This window comes from Oncorhynchus mykiss, chromosome 13, assembly GCF_013265735.2.
Source record: "Oncorhynchus mykiss isolate Arlee chromosome 13, USDA_OmykA_1.1, whole genome shotgun sequence".
In the NCBI taxonomy this organism is placed as follows: domain Eukaryota; kingdom Metazoa; phylum Chordata; class Actinopteri; order Salmoniformes; family Salmonidae; genus Oncorhynchus; species Oncorhynchus mykiss.
In genome coordinates this window covers 8,201,029-8,228,231 of record NC_048577.1, presented here as the reverse complement: position 1 = coordinate 8,228,231, position 27,203 = coordinate 8,201,029, and the positions used below count along the sequence as shown (strand labels likewise).

Below are 27,203 nucleotides of genomic sequence, written 5' to 3'. Positions count from 1 at the left end.
GGAGGGGACTGAGGGAAAGGGAGGGGACCGAGGGAAAGGAAGGGGGAGAGAGAGGGAGGGGACCGAGGGAAAGGCAGGGGGAGAGAGAGGGAGGGGACCGAGGGAAAGGCAGGGAGAGAAAGAGGGAGGGGACCGAGAGAAAGGCAGGGAGAGAGAGAGGGAGGGGACCGAGGGAAAGGCAGGGAGAGGGAGGGGACCAAGGGAGAGGACCGAGGGAAAGGAAGGGGGAGAGAGAGGGAGGGGACCGAGGGAAAGGAAGGGGGAGAGAGAGGGAGGGGACCGAGGGAAAGGAAGGGGGAGAGAGAGGGAGGGGACCAAGGGAAAGGAAGGGGGAGAGAGAGGGAGGGGACCGAGGGAAAGGAAGGGGGAGAGAGAGGGAGGGGACCGAGGGAAAGGAAGGGGGAGAGAGAGGGAGGGGACCGAGGGAAAGGCAGGGGGAGAGGAAGATGGAGGGAAAGGAAGGGAGAGAGGTAGATGAAGGAAGGGAAAGGGAGGGAGAGAGGTAGATGGAGGGAGGGAAAGGAATTGAGAGAGGTAGATGGAGGGAGGGGGGAGGGAGGGAAAGGAAGGGAGAGAGGAAGATGGAGGGAGGGGACGGAGGGAAAGGAAGGGAGAGAGGTAGTTGGAGGGAGGTTGACGGAGGGAAAGGAAGGGAGAGAGGTAGATGGAGGGAGGGAAAGGAAGGGAGAGAGATGGACGGAGGGAAAGGAAGGGAGAGAAGCAGGGAGGGAGGACGGAGGGAAAGGAATTGAGAGAAGCAGGGAGGGAGGACGGAGGGAAAGGAATTGAGAGAGGTAGATGGAGGGAAAGGAAGGGAGAGAGGAAGATGGAGGGAGGGAAAGGAAGGGAGAGAGGAAGATGGAGGGAGGCAAAGGAAGGGAGAGAGGTAGATGGAGGGAGGGAAAGGAAGGGAGAGAGGAAGATGGGGGGAGGGAAAGGAAGGGAGAGAGGAAGATGGGGGGAGGGAAAGGAAGGGAGAGAGGAAGATGGAGGGAAAGGAAGGGAGAGAGGAAGATGGAGGGAGGAAAAGGAAGGGAGAGAGGAAGATGGAGGGAGGGAAAGGAAGGGAGAGTGGAAGATGGGGGGAGGGAAAGGAAGGGAGAGAGGAAGATGGGGGGGAGGGAAAGGAAGGGAGAGAGGTAGATGGAGGGAAAGGAAGGGAGAGAGGGAGGTGGATGGAGGGAAAGGAAGGAACATCTTGTATCTCTATTCTAACCTCAACATCTGTGTGTTCTCAGGTCCTCTAGTGGCTGGACGGACCAAAGAGTTTGTCCAGAGGATCCTGGAGGTGAGTGGAGGGGGGCTGACCAAGGCTGGGGCCAAGGGCAAAGACACACAGACCCCCCCTGCACCGGGAGAGGAGACAGCTGCCTAATGTACCCCCCATCACCCCTGATCCCCCCCTGGACCAGGAGAGGGGACAGCTGCCTAATGTACCCCCCCCCCATCACCCCTGACCCACCCTGGACCAGGAGAGGAGACAGCTGCCTAATGGACTGGCCAACACCACCAGCTCCCCTGCCCCACCCTGGACCAGGAGAGGAGACAGCTGCCTAATGGACTGGCCAACACCACCAGCTCCCCTGCCCCACCCTGGACCAGGAGAGGAGACAGCTGCCTAATGGACTGGCCAACACCACCAGCTCCCCTGCGACACCCCTCGGACACAGCCATCCACTCCTACCGTCCCCCACTACACTCTGTCACCTGGAGAATAGGTGGATGGAGAAAGGGATGGAGAAAGAGAGGGAGGAGCAGATGGAGGAGGTGGGGGAGACTGAGGTTTGAGTTCAAACCTCCTCTGTTTCAGCTCTGTTTCCTTCTGTCTCTTCAGTAGCGCTCTGTAACTTCTTACCTTCAGCTAATCACCAACACAGGCTAGCTGCTGACCATGTGTGTGTGAGTCAGCTGATCTGTGGCTGTGTGTGTGTGTGTGTGTGTGCGTGTGTGTGTGTGTAGTATGAATGTGTGTGGTTGGTTTAATCTCTCCCTTCTTCAGTAAACTGTATTGGTATCCCATTGTGCCTATATGAATAGACATTGCACTGTTTGTAGATGATAGAGAAGTTGGCAAGGGGTTGGCATGAGGGTAGGGTAAGGAGAGAAGTTGGAGGGGAGGGGGGGGGGGGGTCATGTTCAGTAGGCCACAACGTTCCTTGCAAGGTTCAGAAAGAAATAGACTGTATGGAACAGACGTGCATCTCTGACATCTAGAGTAAGGAGTAATGTCTTCTCTATTCACAACATTGCTATCTGCAACGTTTAGCAGGCTTGGTTACACCCTCCTGGAATCAACCCTGCTAGTAAACATCAGTGGGATGAGCCTTTTTTGACCAGCGAGCGACATAATTGGTGCTTGCCACAGAGGGCATAAATGAGCACTTTGATTTGTAGCTGTATCCTGTCTATTCCCCTTTGAGAAATACCTGGGTCCTGTTCATCAGGCACTAAATGTAACAAAAATGACTGAAACAGGGAATATTACCTGGACTTCTCCAATAAGAAACGCAAATGTTTGTTTTCTCCATTGCAAAACATCTTAAAACGTTTTGTTAGGTGCCCTAATGAACATGACCCTGAAAATGCAAGTTCCTTCTCTCAGAACGACCAGAGAACAGAGGATGAACTGTGATCACACCAAACATCAAAGCAACTGTAGCAGCTAAGACTTGCGGAGCTTTCGTCACAGAGTTAGAAGAAAGAAAAATGTACTTTAAAAAAAGTAGCTATTAAATCCAACCGACCAAAGATGACACGAACAGCTGACATTTCAAAGAACTGAAATGAAAGCTGAAGTGATCGGCTGTTACCCAACCCTCTCCCTCCTACTACTGCTGTTACCCAACCCTCTCCCTCCTACTACTGCTGTTATCCAACCCTCTCCCTCCTACTACTGCTGTTATCCAACCCTCTCCCTCCTACTACTGCTGTTATCCAACCCTCTCCCTCCTACTACTGCTGTTACCCAACCCTCTCCCTCCTACTACTGCTGTTATCCAACCCTCTCCCTCCTACTACTGCTGTTACCAACCCTCTCCCTCCTACTACTGCTGTTATCCAACCCTCTCACTCCTACTACTGCTGTTACCCAACCCTCTCACTCCTACTACTGCTGTTATCCAACCCTCTCCCTCCTACTACTGCCGTTACCCAACCCTCTCACTCCTCCTACTACTGCTGTTATCCAACCCTCTCACTCCTCCTACTACTGCTGTTATCCAACCCTCTCCCTCCTACTACTGCTGTTATCCAACCCTCTCACTCCTACTACTGCTGTTACCCAACCCTCTCACTCCTACTACTGCTGTTATCCAACCCTCCTACTACTGCTGTTATCCAACCCTCCTACTACTGCTGTTATCCAACCCTCCTACTACTGCTGCTACCCAACCCTCTCCCTCCTACTACTGCTGTTACCCAACCCTCTCACTCCTACTACTGCTGTTACCCAACCCGCTCACTCCTACTACTGCCTTTACCCAACCCTCTCACTCCTACTACTGCCGTTACCCAACCCTCTCACTCCTACTACTGCTGTTACCCAACCCTCTCACTCCTACTACTGCTGTTATCCAACCCTCTCCCTCCTACTACTGCCGTTCCCCAACCCTCTCACTCCTCCTACTACTGCTGTTATCCAACCCTCTCACTCCTCCTACTACTGCTGTTATCCAACCCTCTCCCTCCTACTACTGCTGTTATCCAACCCTCTCACTACTACTACTGCTGTTACCCAACCCTCTCACTCCTACTAGTGCTGTTATCCAACCCTCCTACTACTGCTGTTATCCAACCCTCCTACTACTGCTGCTACCCAACCCTCTCCCTCCTACTACTGCTGTTACCCAACCCTCTCACTCCTACTACTGCTGTTACCCAACCCGCTCACTCCTACTACTGCCTTTACCCAACCCTCTCACTCCTACTACTGCCGTTACCCAACCCTCTCACTCCTACTACTGCTGTTACCCAACCCTCTCACTCCTACAACTGCTGTTACCCAACCCTCTCACTCCTACTACTGCTGTTATCCAACCCTCTCACTCCTACTACTGCTGTTACCCAACCCTCTCCCTCCTACTACTGCTGTTATCCAACCCTCTCCCTCCTACTACTGCTGTTATCCAACCCTCCTACTACTGCTGTTATCCAACCCTCTCCCTCCTACTACTGCTGTTATCCAACCCTCTCCCTCCTACTACTGCTGTTACCCAACCCTCTCCCTCCTACTACTGCTGTTATCCAACCCTCTCCCTCCTACTACTGCTGTTACCCAACCCTCTCACTCCTACTACTGCTGTTATCCAACCCTCTCCCTCCTACTACTGCCGTTACCCAACCCTCTCACTCCTCCTACTACTGCTGTTATCCAACCCTCTCACTCCTCCTACTACTGCTGTTATCCAACCCTCTCCCTCCTACTACTGCTGTTATCCAACCCTCTCACTCCTACTACTGCTGTTACCCAACCCTCTCACTCCTACTACTGCTGTTATCCAACCCTCCTACTACTGCTGTTATCCAACCCTCCTACTACTGCTGTTATCCAACCCTCCTACTACTGCTGTTATCCAACCCTCCTACTACTACTGCTACCCAACCCTCTCCCTCCTACTACTGCTGTTACCCAACCCTCTCACTCCTACTACTGCTGTTACCCAACCCTCTCACTCCTACTACTGCCTTTACCCAACCCTCTCACTCCTACTACTGCCGTTACCCAACCCTCTCACTCCTACTACTGCCGTTACCCAACCCTCTCACTCCTACTACTGCCGTTACCCAACCCTCTCACTCCTACTACTGCCGTTACCCAACCCTCTCACTCCTACTACTGCCGTTACCCAACCCTCTCACTCCTACTACTGCCGTTACCCAACCCTCTCACTCCTACTACTGCCGTTACCCAACCCTCTCACTCCTACTACTGCTGTTACCCAACCCTCTCACTCCTACTACTGCTGTTACCCAACCCTCTCACTCCTACTACTGCTGTTACCCAACCCTCTCACTCCTACTACTGCTGTTACCCAACCCTCTCACTCCTACTACTGCTGTTACCCAACCCTCTCACTCCTACTACTGCTGTTACCCAACCCTCTCACTCCTACTACTGCTGTTACCCAACCCTCTCACTCCTACTACTGCCGTTACCCAACCCTCTCACTCCTACTACTGCCGTTACCCAACCCTCTCACTCCTACTACTGCCGTTACCCAACCCTCTCACTCCTACTACTGCCGTTACCCAACCCTCTCACTCCTACTACTGCCGTTACCCAACCCTCTCACTCCTACTACTGCCGTTACCCAACCCTCTCACTCCTACTACTGCCGTTACCCAACCCTCTCACTCCTACTACTGCTGTTACCCAACCCTCTCACTCCTACTACTGCTGTTACCCAACCCTCTCACTCCTACTACTGCTGTTACCCAACCCTCTCACTCCTACTACTGCTGTTACCCAACCCTCTCACTCCTACTACTGCTGTTACCCAACCCTCTCACTCCTACTACTGCTGTTACCCAACCCTCTCACTCCTACTACTGCTGTTACCCAACCCTCTCACTCCTACAACTGCTGTTACCCAACCCTCTCACTCCTACTACTGCTGTTACCCAACCCTCTCACTCCTACTACTGCTGTTACCCAACCCTCTCACTCCTACTACTGCCGTTACCCAATCATTGTATCATCAATCTGAAGATGATGTTGAATTGATTCATTTAAAAAAAAACGTTGATCGTTTTAATGTTTACCCTCACACATCCTTTATGAAAAAGATGTCTTTTGCTACCTGTATTATTGCCAAAAAAAGGTTGATTTGATACATCAATCAGACATTCATTAAATCACTGTTAACATTTCAATCTGAGAGGAGTGTTGGGTAAGGCTAGCGTATACAGGACATGCCCATAGAGATGAATAGAGGGTGCACTTCCCATAAAGTTAGGTGTTCTCTCTTTCCCATCTCTATGGAAGTGACTGAAAGCTCCTATCGGTCTGCCTTTAGCGCTACAGCATAACGCTGTCTGGGTGTTTGTGTTCGATATAAACAGAAAACACAAAGGGATGTGTCTGTCCTCCACGCCTTCTCCACGCCTTCTCCGCGCCTTCTGCTTCGTCCGACTCCTAATGTGAACCTGTAGTGCACCTTCCTTTCTTAAAGGCAACAAGAGTCAACAGCTATTGTGGTGGAGCGTTTTTGTTACATTTGTCTTTAAAGTTGTTTCTGTTTTGTTGCTTTGTTTACTCACAAAGCCATGCTCCCACAAAGTGGGGATGGTCTTATAGCGACTAGAGTGTCTGAGTTCTGTTCTGCCCATAGAGTTAGAAAGAGGGTCTCCTTTTTTTTCTACAGCCCTCTTTCTAACTCTATGGTGCTGCCTTTGTTGGCCAAGCCAAAGGTGGTGTTGTAGCAGAAGTCCGACGTGATGCAGACCAGAGAACATTGTGTTTTAAAGGCCAGAGAGTGTCGTTGGTCACGCCAGTCACAAAACCTATTTGCACTGCGGTGGGTACAACCAAACACCTTCTAAAGAGTCATGTATCTGCACCTTTTTTTTTTTTTTTTAAACAAGATTACTGATTGGCAGCCTATTTGTTGTATTTGGTCATGGTTTTCAGCAACAGAAACTGTTGTCTGGGTCTGTAAATGGTGAATATGGTTTCTGGTTCAGTATACTATACGGTGCTTTGGTGAAATGTAACTTCTCACCTGAGCAACAACGTGGCAGAACATTCTGCTAACGTTAAAAGGGCAATGTTGTGTTAACCTAGAAAGGGCAATGTTGTGTTAACCTAGAAAGGGCAATGTTGTGTTAACCTAGAAAGGGCAATGTTGTGTTAACCTAGAAAGGGCAATGTTGTGTTAACCTAGAAAGGGCAATGTTGTGGTAACCTAGAAAGGGCAATGTTGTGTTAACCTAGAAAGGGCAATGTTGTGGTAACCTAGAAAGGGCAATGTTGTGGTAACCTAGAAAGGGCAATGTTGTGGTAACCTAGAAAGGGCAATGTTGTGGTAACCTAGAAAGGGCAATGTTGTGCTGAAGTTGAAACTTTGTTAAAGGTCCAATGCAGCCATTTTATCTTAATATCAAATATTTCTGAGTGAAAATGAAGTACCTGACCCTGTTCAGCAGTCTTATGGCTTGGGGGTAGAAGCTGTTAAGGAGCCTTTTGGACCTAGACTTGGCGCTCCTGTACCTCTTGCCGTGCAGTGGAAATATATATAAAACACAGGAAATCAAAATGTTGTCTGCACTGGGCCTTTAACGTTGAAAGGGAAATGTGTTAACATAGAGAGTGGAATGTTGTGTTCAAGTTGAAAGGCAAATGTTGTGTTTGTAGTGCCTACTAGATCTATGAGCCACATAACCTACAGTACAGTATGCCTGAACAAAACAACCTAGCAATGAACATACCTACTGGGCACAGATTGGTTTAATCAACGTTGTTTCCACTTCATTTCAAATGAATTTATGTTGACCCAACGTGGAATAAACATTGAATTGCCGTCTGTGCCCAGTGGGGTTTTCCCCAACGATGTACACAGTCAAAGCAACCAAACAAGAGGAGAAATAAATACATTCACGGCAGGACAATTTCAGAGGTGGGAGTGACAGATCGCCATGGCGATGTTAAGCAATACTCTTCTGTTTTTTCAAAGAGAACCAAGCTTGAGAAACCCGGGCTGCGTTCCAGAGCCAATGTTCCATTCTCACCTATGGAAGTTCCATCCATTAGAACGCCGCTCCAGCAGGCTAAAGGGTCATTTACCTTCAACTATTTGGTGCTCAGGTCCACCGGCTGCTGCTGGTCCTCAATACTGAGGTGTGAAGATACATAGAAACACCAATGTCCTGTTTCAATACTTTTAAAAACATCCTTCTCTTCCTTGACATTATCACTAATATGATTTTCAAGGAGGAGAGGAAAGAAGGAATGCAGCATTTTTAAAAGTTTAAAACAGAGCAAGAGGACACAGGCTGGTTATTACACAGTACAAAAACGGAAAAACTCCTTATCGGGCTTCAATCTGGAACGTTTCCGTGTAACTTTGGTAGTCCTGAATGCAGCCCGGAGCACTATAAGGGAACACGATGCCAAAGACAGATGGTGGCTGGATTAAAAGAAGAGACACTGGAGAGGACGACCAAATGGACAGGCAGGTCTGACATTACGTTGAGGCACCTTTTACTAGGGGACAGGCCTCTTCCAAATCAACCCAAAACAACACAATGCTCTCTGAATGGTTTTTTTTAACATTACTCATAATGTGTATCATGATGAACTCACAAACACACGTTGTGATTTGAGCTCACAGTGGCTAGTATGATAATCATCATCTCTTTTAGGGGTGAACAGTAACTTCCGCGTAAGTGACATTTTCCCATTGATTTCAATACATGACTAAGTGACAATTCGACTCAAAGTTAGGACTTTCTGTGTTCCAAATGTCCATACTAGCATACTACTGTACTATGTATTATGGAGCAATGTAGTGGGCAGATAGTGTTGTGTACCCAGTGGGCAAAAGCTGGTTGAAGTAATAATTACAACTAGTTTATTACCAGAACTGGTTGTAATCTGGTCCTGATAGTCATTTCTATCATGTCTTTCAAGCTGGTTAGTATTGAAATTGGAATGCAAGCTTTGGTTGATTGCCTCGCTCTGTGTTGGTAAAATGGTGGAGAGTGAGTGTTACTGTACTGTGGTTATATATTTCTCTCTCTGGGAGGCTTCTCTTCTCCACACACACACACACACCGTGCCAGAATAGTCACACGATCTCTTCTCTGGCAGGAGCACTAGCACTGCCCTCCTGCTGCTTTCTGCAACAACAACAACAACTGTAGAAATAACTAACAAACTCACAAACTGTTGTTTTTTTCCTCCCACTTAGGCCTACACTAACTGGATGTGTTTTTTCCCTTCCTGTTCATGTACCGTTTCATGGGTTGTGTTTTGGGTTAACTTTGATGGAGCGGGAGTGGCGGCGAGGTCTTGGCAAGGACTCTCTCTACACTCTGCTAGCATTCCTCCCACTCACTCTGCTTCTCAGAACACTGTTTATGTTTTACCTTGAATAGAAGGGGGGTGCCAGGGGAAAGTAGTCGAGTCAGAGCTCCACCTTCAGCCCGATTTGCCACCTGGCATATGGGGGGAGACAACAAGAATCCAGCCATCTGGTCGATCACAGATTGGGTGCATCCGAACTGACTCCCTGTTCAAGATATAGTGCACTACTTTTCATCAGGGCCCATAGGACTCCGGTTGTAGGGCGCTGGTCAAAAGTAGTCCCCTATAGGGAATAGGGTGCCATTTCAGACCAGCCATTTACCCAGCTCCCTGGTCTAACACAGCCTCACACTGAAGGGAAACTAAACGAGTGGGCTCTGACATACCAAAAGGGAGAGCTAGCCGATCCCAGAGACGGATCCTTCCTGATAATACTGCCTTTAGAAACCCAGTTCTAGAATGCCTTTGAGCAATCGACAACAAGGGCTGAATCCAGTTTGAACTGACAAATGGTTCAACAAGTTTGAGCACTGTATTACACGTGTAGGATGCATTTTTCTGCCAAATGTCTAGGCCTATACTGTAGTATGTTATAACGAGGTTGACAACAATACAAAGTATTCTTGCTACTTTTTCCATGTTCATACCAGGAAGAATGGAGCATTACCTCGTGTTCTAATCTAGTTGGTCTTCTGTAGGTGGAGAACACGATTCTCTCCATTCACTGTCTGAAATGGATGAAACTAAGGAGGTGAATTCCCCCTTAGCTCAATCAGTGTGTGTGTGTGTGTGAGAGAGAGAGCCGAAGAAGGCATGTGTGTGTTTTGTTTAAAGCCTGAATGGGCTTGGATGTAAGATGACCCTGGTGGGACTACAGTGACCCCTCAGTGACTGGTCCTGAAATGAAGACTCTCTCACACACACACACACACACATTGTCCTCCCAGAGACTGGAGGCCCTCTCCTGTTTCAAAGATGACGTGACGCCCCGAGACAGGAGAGCTCGGAGACTCTGGGTTTGTTACCCTGACAGTCCTGATGGGGTTTAGACAGAGGAAGACAAATGATACCCAAACCAATGATTTTCTAACAGAGCGAAGTAAGAAGAGGAATGGACATTCTAGAACACAGGTTCTAGGACACGAGGAGCTCTTTTGGAACTGCAAAAATCTCTTCTGGACTACAAACAGGATACATTCCAGAACAGTGTCATCATGTCATGTACAGCACCCCCCATATCCCTTCACAACTCTAACCCCCCCTCTGTTTTCAATAACCTACAATAATCACAATAGTACAATAAACGCTTTGGATTGGCAAAATACAGAATGGAATAACATTTTTTAAAAACATTAAAAAGCAGCAAGAAAAAAAAGAGTACTAAGTGCCGTACAAATAGAAGCCTAATATTTGTTTTTGTTCTGTGTGAGTGTACTGTACACCATTATAATGAATATTTTAATATTTATATGCAGCTGTTGTATTAAAGTCTATTTTTAAGAAAACAGGTTGGTAAGGGTGCTCTTTTTGTTTCCCCTAGAGAAGAATTTGTTTGGACAGTGGCCAAATCTTCTTAAAGCTTCCCCTTCTTGTTTCCTTTCCTTGTTTCCTTTCCTACATTGTTAGCAAACTGAGAGAAAGCCAAACACAAGGTTATTCTGGATAATTCCATCCCTGAAGAAAGTAAAACGGGGAGTGTCAGCCTTGGTCCGTTGGCACATCGACCTGCACCCGTCTCTCGTACCTGGATGATATAAACACCCAGAATGCCCTGGAAAGTGCCAGCTGCCAACCTCGGTTCATGTCAGGGCACATTGACACACGTTACCAAGACCTGCTAAACCAGCTCAGTCATATACACTAGGCACCAAACAGAAGAAATGGAATGAAACAGGGAGGGACTACCTGAACTGAACCTGAATAAGAATAATAAGAATATGAATATGACCCTGGCCCTAAACAAAGAGAAAGTACCCAGAGAGAAGCAACATGTTTTAAAACGTTGATTTATTTAAAACAGATGTTTGTTTTCCACATCCATGTAGTTATTTTTCCTCAATAAGAGACCGACAAGACAGTTAGGAGTACGTCCCAAATGGCACCCTATTTACTACATTGTGCAATACTTTTAACCCAAGCCCTATGGGACCTGCTCTAAAGTAGTGCACTATATAGGGAATAGGGTGCCATTTGGAACACAAACTTGGTCCAGTTGATCATTGGTCCTTCTTTAGGAAGAGTCAAAATTCAAAATAGAGCTGCAACAATTAGAGGCCCCTTCCTCTTGTAGATTTTAACAAAACAAACGGGTCAAACCGAGGGAAGGTATAAGACCCCATTCAAATGCTGCCCTGAAGGTTTCAGCCGGAGAAAGAGTCCAAAGCTAAAAGGAAGTGTGATGAATTGACATTAAAATCACTGACGCTACACTTCCACTTGCACTGTGACGACTCAAATTATACAGCTTCAAAATAACAAGATGGGTCCTTTGATTAGCAATTCAATGCATCTCCTTTAACAACAGCAATACCTCCCAACATTATCAAGAGGAGTAGAGCAGACTGATAGTGATGTCTGATTGGATATTTACAGTACAGGGCAGGAGCTGGTGGGTAACTAACATTGACAGTCTGACATAGACCCATCGTAACACACAACTTGGGAGTTCAGTTGTGTGTGTGTGTGTGTGTGTGTACCACAGTTCAACACAATGCAATCAGAAGGCATCAACTTCAATCCATTAAACACTGACAAACCGTTTCACTCCTAGTTTGTCATCAACATAACTGGCTCAGAACAATCTGTTCCCAGCACCAAAACAAACAGTTTAAAAACGTTAAGGACATTCAATGAACCCCTGTAATAAATTGTTTGAGAAGGGAAAGGTGATACCTAGTCAGTGGTCCCAGTCATTCAACTGAAATGTCTTCCACATTTAACCCAACCCCTCTGAATCAGAGAGGTACGGGGGGGGCTGCCTTAATCGACATCCTCGTCTTTCGGCGTCTGTGGAACAGTGAGTTAACTGCCTTGTTCAGGGGCAGAACAACAGATTTTTCCCTTGTCAGCTCGGGGATTCGATCAAGCAACCTTTCGGTTACTGGCCCAACGCTGTAACCCACTAGGCTACCTGCCACCCCATGTTTGATTCCTCATTGTAGTTTTTCAATACAAAAGCATTCCCACAGTGGGATTATTAAGGAATTAATGCACTTCCTGTTTGTGAGATTTAGAGGAAGTATACTGGTCAGATAGAAACTATCATCGTGGTTACAATACTGTCCAAAACAGACAATCATAGAGGCACCCTTTTCATCAAAGAGTAGCTAGAAGTTACCACTAACCACAGATACAGGGTCAGATTTTATTTGCATCCCCCTCATGGTTAAGGTTAGGATTAGGAGTAGGTTACTTGATTCTAGATCTGTGGTTAAGGGCAACTTCAGCCTCAAACGTCAAGCTTCACCTTCCTTCACACAAAATGGCCAACACAGTGGTCCCTCTGCAACAGTGAATTATCTACAATAGAAATAGAATGGCTCGGTCCTCAGGCTTTCACCTGTTGGGATTCTCCTGTTTCGTTGTTTTAACGATCTAGTTCTCCCTTTATGATGTTTCGCCCACATCCTGCAATTCTCCTCCCCCTTTTGAAGGTTCCAGTTCCATGGCCCCTCCTACTTATGTTTACATCAACACTCTAGGTCAGAGGTTACTATAAATAGTGATTTGGACCTTGGTTGATATTTTCTGTTTTACAAGGGTGCTCACGATCAGGTCAACGTTGATATCTGTATCTGGGGTGTAAAGATTAGTAAAAAACGGGAGTGTCCAGCACCCCCATAATTAAAACCTTAGTTGTAGGATGACGTTGCTATTGCATTTCTAGCCAAGTCAACTTTATGATTCAGCGTGACTAAGCTGGTCCTAGATCATTGTCCCAACAGGGCGTTGGTCCAAGTCAAGGTCATGATTTGCGGTTGATAATCTGATCCTAGATCAGTGCCTCTTAACAAATAGAGCACCAGTCAAGCCTACAACTCAGAGGGTGAAAGGTTGATCCTAGAGCTGTGCATACCAGGCTATGAACACCAGTTACTGAGAGCATCTCGACTCATCCTAGATCAGTAACCCCCCCACACCCAAGGCCTCAGGTCAAGAAAGAGTCTAAACTGATCCTGGGTCAGGCCAGAAGAGCCTCCCCCTCCTCCACCCAGAGCAGGTCCAGGGCCTCTGCCTGCCTCTGTTCTCGCTGGTGGATCCTGCGGAGGCGGAGGATGTACAGTAGAATGGCCAGCAGGACCACCAGGATACAGGCAAAAAACAGGTAGTGGTTGTAGACGAAGGAGGAACGCAGCCAGTTGGAGTGGCCCTGTTTAAATGACTCTGCCTGGAGGTCCCTGTTAGAGAGGAGAGAGAGAGACGGATTAATAACAGACAGACACACAGACAGACAGACACACACAAAGTGCCTACTGACCTGAGAGGCAGGAAGCGTGTCTTAAACAGGATGGCTCCCAGGGTCCATTGCACCTCCTTGTCATAGACCAGCTGAGCAGTCTTAAGGCTGGGGTAGTCCTTAGGGAACCTGAAGCCTGAGTGGAGTACCTGGAACATCCAGGCTGACTTAAAACACTGGTACCTGGACAGGGAGAGAGGTGGTTGATGAGGTGATGTATGCTGAGGTAAGGTATGCACAATACGCATTCCATTTTTATTAAATAGGCATTTCCAGACAGATGGTAGTAGATGAATATCTATTAGACATATTGAGTACAGCGGTAGACTGGGTAACTGGGGTTACAGATGGTTGTAGATGAATATCTATTAGACATATTGAGTACAGAGGTAGACTGGGTAACTGGGGTAACAGATGGTAGTAGATGAATATCTATTAGACATATTGAGTACAGTGGTAGACTGGGTAACTGGGTTTACAGATGAATATCTATTAGACATATTGAGTACAGTGGTAGACTGGGTAACTGGGGTAACAGATGGTAGTAGATGAATATCTATTAGACATATTGAGTACAGTGGTAGACTGGGTAACTGGGTTTACAGATGAATATCTATTAGACATATTGAGTACAGTGGTAGACTGGGTAACTGGGGTAACAGATGGTAGTAGATTGATATCTATTACACATATTGAGTACAGTGGTAGACTGGGTAACTGGGGTTACAGATGAATATCTAGTAGACATATTGAGTACAGTGGTAGCCTGGGTAACTGGGTTGAAGGGTTTCTTACTTCAGTCTGGAGGAGTCTGCTTGTTTAGAGAACAGCTTGCTGTCCAGACGCTTGGTGAGGGTTGACCACTTGGTGGCACAATAGTCCTGCAGACAGACAGACAGGAGAGAACGGAGTTACCTCCTGGAAAGATCTCTTGGCGATATAAGAGCTTAAAAGACAGCCTGTTCCCAGATCTGTTTGTGCTATCGTTCCAACTCCTCGTCATGCCAAACCTGACAAGGAGTGGCGTGACAGCCTGTTCCCAGATCTGTTTGTGCTATCGTTCCAACTCCTCGTCATGCCAAACTTGACAAGGAGTGGCGAGACAGCCTGTTCCCAGATCTGTTTGTGCTATCGTTCCAACTCCTCGTCATGCCAAACCTGACAAGGAGTGGCGTGACAGCCTGTTCCCAGACCTGTTTGTGCTATCGTTCCAACTCCTCATCATGCCAAACCTGACAAGGAGTGGCGTGACAGCACAAACCAACTGGTACCAGGCTATCATTCCAACTCCTCATCATCATGCCAAACCTGACAAGGAGTGGCGTGACAGCACAAACCAACTGGTACCAGGCTAACTTGAAGAGAATGACAAAAGTAATTTTCTTGCCTTTCACAAAACCAATATTTTCCCTTAGATTTCTTAGGCAGTGCACAGAAAGGCATCTTCAAAGGACTTGTTTTTTGTTGAAACCAGACTTAAAATAAATAAATAAAAATCGGGAACAAGAGGGCTAAGTGAGGAGAAACCTAACCTGCCAAGCTAATGACAGAGGAAACCCAGGTCTAGAATATCTGATCATGATAAGTTCTAGAATGAGGAGCTGTGGTTACCGTGGCAGCCTTGGAGTACTTAGCGCTGTCGTACGGTCCCCCCATCCTCAATACATCCTCGGTGCAGTAGAAGAACTCAGAGAAGCCGTAGAACTCTGAGTTGCTGTAGTCGATGGGGGCCTGGTACACCCCCCTGGGGGATCCCATGGTGCCGTTGTGGAGACCCAGGAAAGGCCTGACTGCCCCCTGGCACCGCGCCCAATCCCCCTGCCCTCTCAGGTGGACCGCACGGCCGTCCCGACGCACCACGTCTGATAGGCCGACAGGGAGGCATGGGTCCGCAAGGGGCGTGGCTTCCATCATGCCTGTCTGATCGCCTGTCAGCCTGGAGGACAACCAGGAAGTGTCACGAAGGAAGGGATAGTCAGTTGATCAATCAATCATTGAGTTCTCAGACTCAAGGTGTTGAGATGAAATTGTAGCAAGGTGATGAATTTAAGAATGTGACCCTCTGTTTATGCAAGTGTGAATGTGTCTGTATATGCGTGTGCCATTGTGTACGTATGTATGCATGTATGTACAGTGCCTTTGGTAAGTATTCAGACCCCTTGACTCTTTCCACATGTTGTTACATTAAAAAATAATAAAAATTAGAATAAGTCTAAACTCAGCAATCTACACACAATACCCCATAATGACAAAGTGAAAACAGGTTTTTAGAAATGTTTGCAAATTTATTAAAAATAAAAAACAGAAATACCTTATTCACATAAAAAAGTATTCAGACCCTTTGCTATGAGAGCTCAGGTGCATCCTGTTTCCATTGATCATCCTTGAGATGTTTCTACAACTTGATTGGAGTCCATCTATGGTAAATTCAATTGATTGGACATGATTTGGAAAGGCTCAAACCTGTCTATATAAGGTCCCACAGTTGACAGTGTATGTCAAAGCAAAAACCAAGACATGAGGTCCAAGGAATTGCCAGCAGAGCTCCGAGAAAGGATTGTGTCGAGTCACAGATCTGGGGAAGGTTACCAAACATTTTTTGCAGCATTGAAGGTCCCCAAAAACCCAGTGGCCTCCATCATTCTTAAAATGGAAGAAATGTAGAAACACCAAGACTCTTCCTAGAGCTGGCCTCCCCGCCAAACTAAGCAATCGGGGGAGAAAGGCCTTGGTCAGGGAGGTGACCAAGAACTCTAGAGTTCCTCTCTGGAAATGGGAGAACCTTCCCGAAGGACAACCATCTCTGCAGCACTCCACCAATCAGGCCTTTATTATAGAGTGGCCAGATGGAAGTCACTCCTCAGTAGCCCGCTTGGAGTTTGCCAAAAGGCACCTAAAGACTCTCTAGACCATGAGAAACAAGATTCTCTGGTCTGATGAAACCAAGATTGAACTTTTCGGCCTGAATGCCAAGTGTCACATCTGGAGGGAACCTGGCACCGTCCCTAAGGTGAAGAATGGTGGTGGCAGCATCATGCTGTCGGGATGTTTTTCAGCAGCAGGGACTGGGAGACCAGTCAGGATCAAGGCAAAGATAAACAGAGAAAAGTACAGAGAGATCCTTAATGAAAACCTGCTCCAGAGCACTCAGGACCTCAGACTGGGGCGAAGTTTCACCTTCCAACAGGACAACGAGTGGCGCAGTGGTCTAAGACACCGCATCTCAGTTCAAGGAGTCACTGCAGTACCGGGTTCAAATCCAGGCCGCATCACATCCGGCCGTGATTGGGAGTCCCATAGGGCGGCGCACAATTTGCCCAGCTTCGTCCGGGTTTGGCCGGGGTAGGTCATCATGGTAAATAAGAATTTGTTCTTAACTGACTTGCCGAGTTAAATAATGAAAATAATGACGATAATAAATAAAAACGAGCACACAGTGGCTTCTGGACAAGTCTCTCAATGTCCTTGAGTGGCCCAGCCAGAGTTCAGACTTGAACCCGATCGAACATCTCTGGAGAGACCTGAAAATAGCTGCGCAACAACGCTCCCCATTCAACCGGACAGAGATTGAGAGGATCTGCAGAGAAGAATGGGAGAAAGTCCCAAAATATAGGTGTGCCGAGCTTGTAGAGTCATACCCAGGAAGGCTGTAATTGCTGCCAAAGGTGTTTCAACAAAGTACTGAGTAAAGGGTCTGAATACTTATGTACATGTGATGTGTTTTTTATTTTTTACAGTGGTAGAAAAAGTACCCAATTGTCATACTTAAGTAGAAGTAAAGACTTAATAGAAAATGACTCCAGTAAAAGTTAAAGTCACCCAGTAAAATACTACTTGAGGAAAAGTCTACAATTATTTGGTTTTAAATATACTTAAGTATCAAAAGTAAAAACATAAATCATTTCAGATTCCTTATATTAAGCATACCAGACAAGCACCATTTTCTTTCTTTAAGGATAGCCAGGGGCACACTCCAACACTCAGACATCATTTACAAATGAAGCATTTGTGTTTAGTGAGTCTGCCAGATCAGAGGCAGTAGGGAGGACCAGGGATGTTCTCTTGATAAGTGTGTGAATTGGACCATTTTCTAAATGTAATGAATACTTTTGTGTGTCAGGGAAAATGTTGAGTAAAAAGTACATTATTTTCTTTAGAAATGTAGTGAAATAAAAGTGAAAGTAGTTTAAAAATATAAATAGTAGAGTAAAGTACAGACACCCCAAAAAACTACTTAAGTTGTACTTTAAAGTATCTTTACTTACGTACTTTACACCCCTGGTGTTTTATAACTTAGCAAACATTTCTAAAAACCTGTTGGCGTTATCATTATGGGGTATTGTGTGTAGGTAGATTGATGAGGAAAAAAAGCCAAGGGGTCTGACTAGGCACTGTGTGTGTGTGTGTGTCTCGCACTCTCTGTGTCCGTGTGTGTGTCCCCCTGCCGGTTCTACCTGTTCTTGGTGATGGTGGAGTTGACCAGCTGGTCTTCGTAGCGCTGTCGAGCCATGTTCCCCCCGAACCCCAGGAACGTGGTGACATATACACGGTAGACGTGCTGCGTGTGCTCTGAATCACAGCCCAGGTTAAACTCTGCCAGCAGGCTCTTACCTGACTCCTCCTGTAGAGGGAGACAGAGAACCATATACATGCTAAATGCTAAACTGGCCCAAGATCAGTAGCAACTTCACCCTACTCCTTGAATAATAGCTTTGTAAAGATCTTGCCGTTAAATTATTTGCGATAAATGGGAGATTCATAAAGGCACCAAATGGAAGAAAACACATGGAAACAGGGAAGGACTACCTAAATGTGTCCGATACGAAATGCACGTTCTTTTGTCCGTTACAAAATGTTTCGCTACGGTGTGCCCTAATGAATGCGACCCTGGTGTGGAGAATCAGGACGCAGACATTATCTCCAATACATGGTGTGGTTTACTAAACCCTAACACCAGGCCTACCAGTATACACAACAACCAGTCATACCACACAAATACAATGAGAATATGAGCGCTCAGCTGGATCCTTCCTTACCTGTTCAGGTGAACTGAAGTGGACCGCGCTAGGCACCTCATAGGCTATCTGCAGCGAGGCTCCGCCCATGTCCATGATGCCCACTGTACGCCGCCGGCTAATTGGGTGATGGTTCTGTGACCCTGTAGTGACCTCCACCATTGCATCATCTTCTAGGAAAATGGAGAATTGAGTGTCAGGTCAACGATGGGTAACCAACAGTCTGTTCAAAAATGCATGTCCATATACACAAACCCCGGCTTCACCCTTTGGCAAACAAGCCATCAGATGCTGTCAAATCTGGTTCATCATCATAATTAACTAGTCGGATTCAGTCTTTTACGATTATCATGTCACACTGCGCAATGTTACCAAATAAAAATATTGATCATCCTGGCCAGATTTGACAACTTGCTTCAGTTCTGTATTTGATCTGAGCATGCGAGTGAAGTGAGTCAGTGAAAACTGAAAGTGAGAACTGGGACGAAAGTAACGCTGTTTTTTTCCTAATTACTCAGAGATCGACAGAGCTAGAGACACCATATTTTATGACACACAACTTATACATGTCCTCTACCATTAGCAACGGTAATAGCACTTCTAGGGTAAATGAGTTGAAATGAAATAGACAAGAGAACACAGAACTACGGCAACGTTACTTTTGTACCTGCCAACAGAGAGGGATGAACACAGCTTTGGGATGGAAACAACAGCTGGCGAGAAGTGCACATTATCTACAGTATCTCCACGTTCCTAGTTTGTCATGCTCGTTACTTTCAACAAATGTACCATCAGCCATCATTTCATGTTTGTGTCAATTTGAATAATTAATGCTATAGGTTCGTAATTTATGAAAATTAACTAACCACAATACTAAACATGGGACTAAAATGGATCACATAACAGCTATATTAACCATCATTTCTCATCTCACTTTAATGGTAGGTAGTAGGAGATGTTGTTCACAATAATCACTGACTATTCATGATTAGCTCTACCAATCAGGTGCGCTGCAGCGGTCCTTGTCAGGCGCGCTTCTCGTGTCTTGATAGAATAAACGACTTCATTCTCTTCACAAACGGCAAAATCATCCTGCTCATCACATTTCCATGGCTTGACAGAAGATAACTGACCACAAGAATATATATAAGATATATTTTTAACCACTAACCTGACGATAAAAGTTTGAAAAGATGATCTGTCAAGTCAATTGATTAAGGCAGAATTGTAATGATGTCATATCATTTGCAAACATTCCGTCACATGTCAATGTTTTGCTGACATTATAAAAGCAATATGAACTAGAGGGAGATGAGACAATGGCCCCGTGCTTAGAAGTGGAGTTGATTTTATTCCAGGTCATCAGTTTACATTGTGTTACTTTGGTCCCACCCTTCTCTCCTGTAACTTCTCCCAGGCGTACACACAAGACTAGCTAGCATGATACTTGGAACCTGTGATGTCATTTAGTCACTAGATTGGTGAAGAAAAATAAATATGTTTGGAACCATTAAAGTCCTAAACAACTCCACAGCCGGAAAACACTTCCGGGTCGGTATTTTTAAACGTCACTCAAAACCACTTTTTGTTAATAACTCGACGAAACATGTTTGGACCGGGCTGGTTTTTTTGCAGAGAGCTCCTCCTCTGCATTGGGAACGTGCGGACTTTACCACGGCGTTCTAAATTCTGTGTTATCTGAGCAAATGGGTGCGTTACTTTCACCCTGGCTCTCCCCCTATGCATTTTAGACATACTTTCCACATACAAACTTTATATGTCCGAACTCAGAATCAAATAGGCTTACCCAAAATAACATGGTCACTGTGGTAGAACGTTTATTTTGATTGATAAATGCTGAAAATGGCCATCAGGTAGCCTGATTTCAGATGTGTCCATGTAAACAGGATGATCAGGAAAACCGTTCTTCTTGCAGCGCATGTAGGCTAAACGTTTAGATCAAACTATTATATTCATCTGAACATTCACAATAATCGTGTTGTGTGCATACTCCGTGCCGGCCGCGTTCCTATTGGTCAGTCACCGGGATCGGCTCGCCACACTATACGATAAAGGCAAATCAATTCTGACACTGCTAGAACTTTGTCAGAGCCTACGACCGCACGTGGCGTTACTCACTAGACCCGGTCACACTGAATGAGCCAAGACGGACGATAATCGTTTACAACCTAAGAATTTGCCCACGACGTGGACATTTGGTTTGGGACGGCAAAATGGTGTCATAACATGGCTCAAAATGGTTGTTTGCGAAGGCCTTAACCTAGCCTTGAGACATGGGTATAGCCGCCATGTACGGCATCTAACGCCCTATAAAATGGTGGCTAGCGACATGTTTCAGGCCTACAGCTAAGCCATAACAAAATCCAGCCTCATCCTTTGCAGTGGACAAACAAGCGACATCATCAACGAAGCCATAACCTCACACTCACCGTACTCTGCATGGTCAAAGCGTCCCAACACAAAGTTAATACCAATCCATGCATACACACCTGCGGGCAGAAAGGCAGTGTTAACATTAACGCCACAAAGCACACAGAGGACAGGTGCAGTATATTAGTTCAATTACACCATTTGGCCTTTTCACACCAGTATATACACACTCAGCAGACACTTTTCTCCAAAGCCACTTAGTGGTGCATACAGTTTGTGTTTGGGTGATCCCAGGAACCGACCAGTGTCTCGGTACAACTGCACCATATTCCCATCAGGCTCACAGCTCTCTGTCTCACCTTCCTGTTTCCCAGAGATCACCTCTGCATGGGAGCTGGAGAACAGGAAGTCAAACTCCACTGGAACATCTCTTACCAAGTCCTCCAGGATAGCAGCCTGCTGACTGGGGAGAAAAACACTTTTTAAACCGCTGTTAGATGTATAAATCAATGTTCTAAACCTCCCACAGATCTCTAGGGGGGGATCCTGTGCTTGACCCCCTGCTGACCGTTGGACCCTGACAAAGTGGAGGTGGAGGGCTGAGGCCTACCTCTCAGGCAGCAGTCTCATGCCAGCAGTACAGAGGATATAGAGAGGAGTCTCCTTGTGTTTCTTCCTGGGGACATGGGTGGCAGCGAAGGAAAGGAGGGGGTGGAGGTAGTCACTGGCCTTGGCTGGGCTCAGCGCCATGGTGGAAATACCTGGGGGGGGGGGGGGGGGGGGGGGGGAGGAGAGAAAGAGAGAAAGAAAGAAAGAAAGAAAGAAAGAGAGAGAGATTAGCGATAGCTGAGTTGAGGATGAGGTAGTGGCCTTGGCTGGGGTGTAACAGGGCAGATTCACTATTTCTCTGTCAATTCTACAGTTCATTTAGTGGGAACAAAGCAGCTGCTAACTGCTTAGTAATTGCGGTCCCACTCAGTCCCCAGTCCCACTCAGTCCCAGTGTGTTCAGGTATCAGGCCAATAAGGGGGTAATGGAAAGAATGTTGCGATAAGGAGCAGGTTGAGGACATGTGGCCTGACAACATGGGAAAACAGGTAGAAACCCTCCACACTGACAACAACTAACTTCTTCTGGGGTGCCACGCCCCTACATGGTGAACATGTAGGTAACTCCCAAAATAAAAAGGAAAGACATGAGTAAATGAGGGACAAAGTATACTGAAAGCAGGTGCTTCCACCCAAGTGTGGTTCCTGAGTTAATTAAGCTATTTACATCCCATCATGCTTAGGGTCATGTAGAAAAACACCCAGTTGCTCATTATTTTGGCAACCATGGCTAGAACAAGAGGATCTCAGGGACATTGAAAAAGGGGTCCCAAAGGAGCTTAGTGGGTTTAAAGTGTGTGTGTGTGTGTGTGTGTTCAGATCTCAACCCAATTGACCACTTATGGGAGATTCTTGGGCTGCACCTGAGACGTTTTCCACCACTACCCAAAACATCAAATGAAGGAATTTCTAATGGAAGATCCCTCTAGTAAAGTTCCAGACACAGATTGTAGAATCTGTTCCGGCTCAACGCCCTACTAAGACACTTTCTGTTGGCGTTTCCTGTATTTTGGCAGTTACCGGTAACTAGCTACTGTATGTTAGCTCTCCCTGTACCAGAGGTAAAGAGGTAGAGGGGCATCTGACAGAGTAAAGACAAATCGTTTCTGCTGTGATGTGGCAACGGCATTGGAGAGGATAACATCCTTTTCTCCTGGTCATTCAACAGTTACGTTGTTCTCTGCTGTTGTTATTGTACCACCCCCCCCCCCCCCCCCCCTCACCAGGTTTGATCTTCTTGACCACAGGGTGGCGGTCGTGGTCCCTCATCTGCCTGATGTCCAGCAGGGTGTGGAGGTTTCCATGGTGGGGGGGCCAGTAGTACACATACACCCTGGAGCCGCTGCTGCCGCAGTCCACCACGATCCCATAGTTTAGAGCTGCGTTGGTGACATCAGTCGCCTCCATGGTCTCCACAGATGAGAGGTATCTAGGGGTGATAGCGGGAGATGGAGAGAGAAACATGTTAGACACCATACACAGATGAATGCAGAGTCTGGGTTGACTTAGTAGTAGTGCAGTCCAAACACTTTGCCTGGTGTGTGCGTGTCTGTTTGTCTCTCGCTCTCTCTTTGTCATTCTGTCTGTCCATTCATCTGACGTCTCACTCACTTGTTGACATGTCCCCTGTGGCGCTGGGGACCCCAGAGCTCAGTCTGGTAGACCCCCAGGAAAACCAGAGCAGAGCAGGTGAGGAACACCAGGAAGAAGGCCCTTTGCCTGGGCACACAACCCAGAGACAGCAAGGACACACTGCAGTACCAGGAGGCTGGCAGGCATGAGAAAGTGATCCTGGAGGAGGAGGTTTTCATTACTTTCATAGATATAGCCTACTACAACATAACGCATGGACACGCACAGTTATTACATTACTAGTTCTGTATAACATAACACTGTGGTAACATTTCAATCAATCATAAACATTAGACCTCTTCACCTAAACACATGCTGAAGTTCACATCCTGCCATCACGTGAACACAGCAGTCCAGTTAGTGTGTGTTGCCTCGTGGTCCTTCTGAAGAACAACCAGTTTGTGGTCCAGACGTTGTCCTTTGAGAACACTATTACACCAGTGTGCCGATTCACTTTTTGTTCTATTTTTTTTTTATCCTCTCTGATCCACTACCTGGGAAGAGTGTTTATGGACACACCACCCCCGGTCCAGCTCTCCAGACACACCACCCCCGGTCCAGCTCTCCAGACACACCACCCCCGGTCCAGCTCTCCAGACACACCACCCCCGGTCCAGCTCTCCAGACACACCACCCCCGGTCCAGCTCTCCAGACACACCACCCCCGGTCCAGCTCTCCAGACACACCACCCCCGGTCCAGCTCTCCAGACACACCACCCCCGGTCCAGCTCTCCAGACACACCACCCCCGGTCCAGCTCTCCAGACACACCACCCCCGGTCCAGCTCTCCAGACACACCACCCCCGGTCCAGCTCTCCAGACACACCACCCCCGGTCCAGCTCTCCAGACACACCACCCCCGGTCCAGCTCTCCAGACACACCACCCCCGGTCCAGCTCTCCAGACACACCACCACCGGTCCAGCTCTCCAGACACGCCACCCCCGGTCCAGCTCTCCAGACACACCACCCCCGGTCCAGCTCTCCAGACACACCACCCCCGGTCCAGCTCTCCAGACACACCACCCCCGGTCCAGCTCTCCAGACACACCACCCCCGGTCCAGCTCTCCAGACACACCACCCCCGGGCCAGCTCTCCAGACACACCACCCCCGGTCCAGCTCTCCAGACACACCACCCCCGGGCCAGCTCTCCAGACACACCACCCCTGGTCCAGCTCTCCAGACACACCACCCCTGGTCCAGCTCTCCAGACATACCACCCCTGGTCCAGCTCTCCAGACACACCACCCCTGGTCCAGCTCTCCAGACACACCACCCCTGGTCCAGCTCTCCAGACACACCACCCCTGGTCCAGCTCTCCAGACACACCACCCCTGGTCCAGCTCTAGACATATCTCTGTATTTCGATGGATGGTTATCCTACGCGGGTGTAGATTCGAGCTAGATTGGCTAATAATACAACCCACAAATAAAGAGTGTGTGTTACCTTGCCATATGTCCAAGCAGCAAGACCTAGCAGCAGAGTTATCTGGCTGTCACCTCCTCATGGTTGGGAACGTACTACGTAGACCCAGGTGTTGCTTTCCCCTGGTGATCTGGAGAGAAGGACATTGAGATAGTCACGCCGGAAGAAAAGTCTGTCACCACGTATCCCTTCAAGTTAGTTGCTACCTATGTTTCATGTCCACTAGGCCTATCATTCGTAAATCACAGAGGCACCAAGGAACAGCCAACTAGCTAGATGTGTTGAGTTTAAAGCAGTGTCAACAGGAATAGATACAGCACATGCATGTGCAATAGAAACGCACCCTCCTACCTCTGCCCAGACTGGTCTCATAGACTAGACGCAACATAGTAAACAAAAATCTGGGCAACTCAAATTAGTATATGTTACGTTTGGTATGGTTACATAAGGAAAAAAATGAAGAGAGTGTGTTTGGTCAGGGTGGGCGTAGAACGGGAACTTCTAGCAACCCAAAGGTTGCGTGTTCGAATCTCATCACGGACAACTTTAGCCTCCATGAATAAACTCCTTTCTTGACGTTAACATGTAGGCTCACTTTTTGTGAACAGTCCCATCAGAAGTCAAAATGTTGAAAAAATTCATTTGAATTTACATTACCTGTTGTCCGCTGATATATCCTTATGTAGAAAGTAATCTGAGGCTAAATATGTACTATATGTAAGTAGTGTTATTAACTAGACTCTCCGTACGCTGGTCTGTATATCAGTTTTATATTTTCAATGCAGACGCAATTCGCACGCAACTTGCACAAAATGTCAACAATGGCCGAATGTCAAGCACAGACCGAATGTTGTCCCGCGCAATCAGCTGGCAAATTTCACAAGCACTTCCAGCTGAGTGTGAGGGAATGTGCTTTGGTCTATGTTTACGTTACATTCGGCTACTGTTACATTTTTGTGCATCACATGAAATGCGTCAGGAGATGGAAAATACACATGACAGAACCTACCAGTGCCGCAAAACAATTGTATTTTATTTATTTAACAATACTTTACTGTGTACATTTGATCCCCACTACTTTCTGGCAAAAGGACAACCTGTAAAGTAACCTCAGATACATGTTTTATCAACATTCTGGCCTGTAGAGACTATGGAGTCTTTTTTACAGCGACTTCTTTCAAACTGAATATCCATGGAGAAACCAGGGCAACAGTTTGATGTTTAGACAACCTTGCAAGTACTTACTACCATTAGCTACTTTGCATGTTAGCTAACCCTTCCACTTACCATTTAACTTTACGCCTAACCCTAACTTCTAGCCTAGCTAACGTTAGCCACCTAGCTAACGAATTGCAATTCGTAACATATCATACGAAATGGATGATGGGCATCCACACATTAATACATCCCCCCCACATGTTACGTCTACCCCTGAGTCCAGGTTGCTCTGCCAACGAGTTAATATATTATTTAAACAGTGTTTTACGTTATGTAAGATGTATTACTTGCCAGTAAATTGTTAGCTCTACAAGCTAAACTAATCTCAATTCACCCACTGACTGCAATTTAACAAATAATGAATATGTGGCCTGTGCAGAGAATTTGTATTAACATAGCGATTTGGATTGACTAAAACTAGAACAACAATACTGATAACTAACCGGCTTCCGGTGAATGTTACAGCTGTACCCAGGTGGCTAGATACATTGTGACATTGTCACCGTTCCAAACTCACTTTGATACAAATTAACACTGTCCGTCACGTCATACCAGTCGTTTTAATCACGGGTGGATCCTACCCCCGAGTCACAGATTAACGACAAAAATCAATTTTCTTCGAACGAGATTAATCTTTATCCAGCAAAATAAAATAAAAAGCTTTAAATCCATCAGATGACGTACTTTCCGGTAGCCGACGTGGACACGTCACGGAACACGTCGCTGTCCAATGTGCTGAATGATGCCCCCGTGTGGTGCGTGCGATTTGTACATTCATGTTTGACCAATGCATATTGATATTGGTCAGTTTAAAATCTATAGCTGTTGTGTATCTTTTGATGTATATTATTTATCTGCATACATTTACATTCTTGCATTGCTTCCATTGCATGCACAGTGAGCCTGTCATGCATCATTTCACGCAGTAATTTCACAGCAGACAGAACAGTGATGACCTTCGAAGCCAATGCTGGGGACACATTTTAATATAACTAAACCCAATGAGCAGTAAGCGCCGATGCATGTCATTTGAATCAAATGATTGACCTTGGTGGTGATTACACACACCCTGGATTCGGAAACAACTACAGTAAAACATGTGACTGCTGTGGTTACCAAAATGGAGATTATAAAATTGTCACTGCCAGCCTTCCACATCCCTCCCCTTTGGTCTATTCCCGCCTTATTTTATGAATAATTACACTGCAAATCAGCCAATCGCTAGGATTCATTCCATATTTCATAATGTTTGACCGGTGAAATACACAATCATGTAACCGTTTCCGGCGTGACTCACTGACAAGCCCTCTCCAGTCCGCCAAGTGCATTATTCCCCTTGCCGACTTTAGCCTCCCCTTGAGCCAGTGTCGGTCTGGTGGGGCCCGTTATCGGCTGGAGCTATCCTCGACAACCCTCAAGAGATTGGCGGCGAA

The 27,203-nt window shown here is 46.7% G+C and overlaps 2 protein-coding genes across 10 annotated transcripts in view; one reads left to right on the top strand and one right to left on the bottom strand.

Annotated features, from left to right (window-relative positions):
- The window catches only part of LOC110485582 (CREB3 regulatory factor-like), a 37,643-nt gene extending 34,709 nt beyond the window's left edge, over positions 1–2,934 (top strand). For all 5 annotated transcript variants that reach the window (XM_036940112.1, XM_036940111.1, XM_036940110.1 and 2 more), the window contains one exon: positions 1,239–2,934. In XM_036940112.1, coding sequence (XP_036796007.1) covers positions 1,239–1,375 — 137 coding nt within the window. In that variant the 3' untranslated portion in view covers positions 1,376–2,934. The remainder of the gene's footprint in view (positions 1–1,238) is intronic.
- Positions 2,935–11,012: 8,078 nt separating this feature from the next.
- On the bottom strand, positions 11,013–27,191 carry LOC110487245 (ectonucleoside triphosphate diphosphohydrolase 7). Of its 5 annotated transcripts, none has more exons than XM_036940109.1 (13): positions 27,068–27,191; positions 24,574–24,682; positions 23,104–23,283; positions 22,716–22,921; positions 21,495–21,645; positions 21,244–21,347; positions 20,944–21,003; positions 18,515–18,666; positions 17,933–18,099; positions 15,090–15,414; positions 14,274–14,359; positions 13,500–13,661; positions 11,013–13,419 (listed from the first exon to the last, which is right to left on the bottom strand). In XM_036940109.1, exons 2-13 carry the CDS (start codon positions 24,579–24,581, stop codon positions 13,203–13,205), a joined length of 1,818 nt encoding a protein of 605 aa, XP_036796004.1. In that variant the 5' UTR covers positions 24,582–24,682; positions 27,068–27,191; the 3' UTR covers positions 11,013–13,202. The 5 variants fall into 5 exon arrangements, with proteins under 5 accessions (XP_036796004.1, XP_036796002.1, XP_036796003.1 ...); XM_036940107.1 differs by lacking the exon at positions 27,068–27,191 and adding an exon at positions 26,288–26,499; XM_036940108.1 differs by lacking the exon at positions 27,068–27,191 and adding an exon at positions 26,214–26,258.
- Positions 27,192–27,203: the final 12 nt, after the last annotated feature.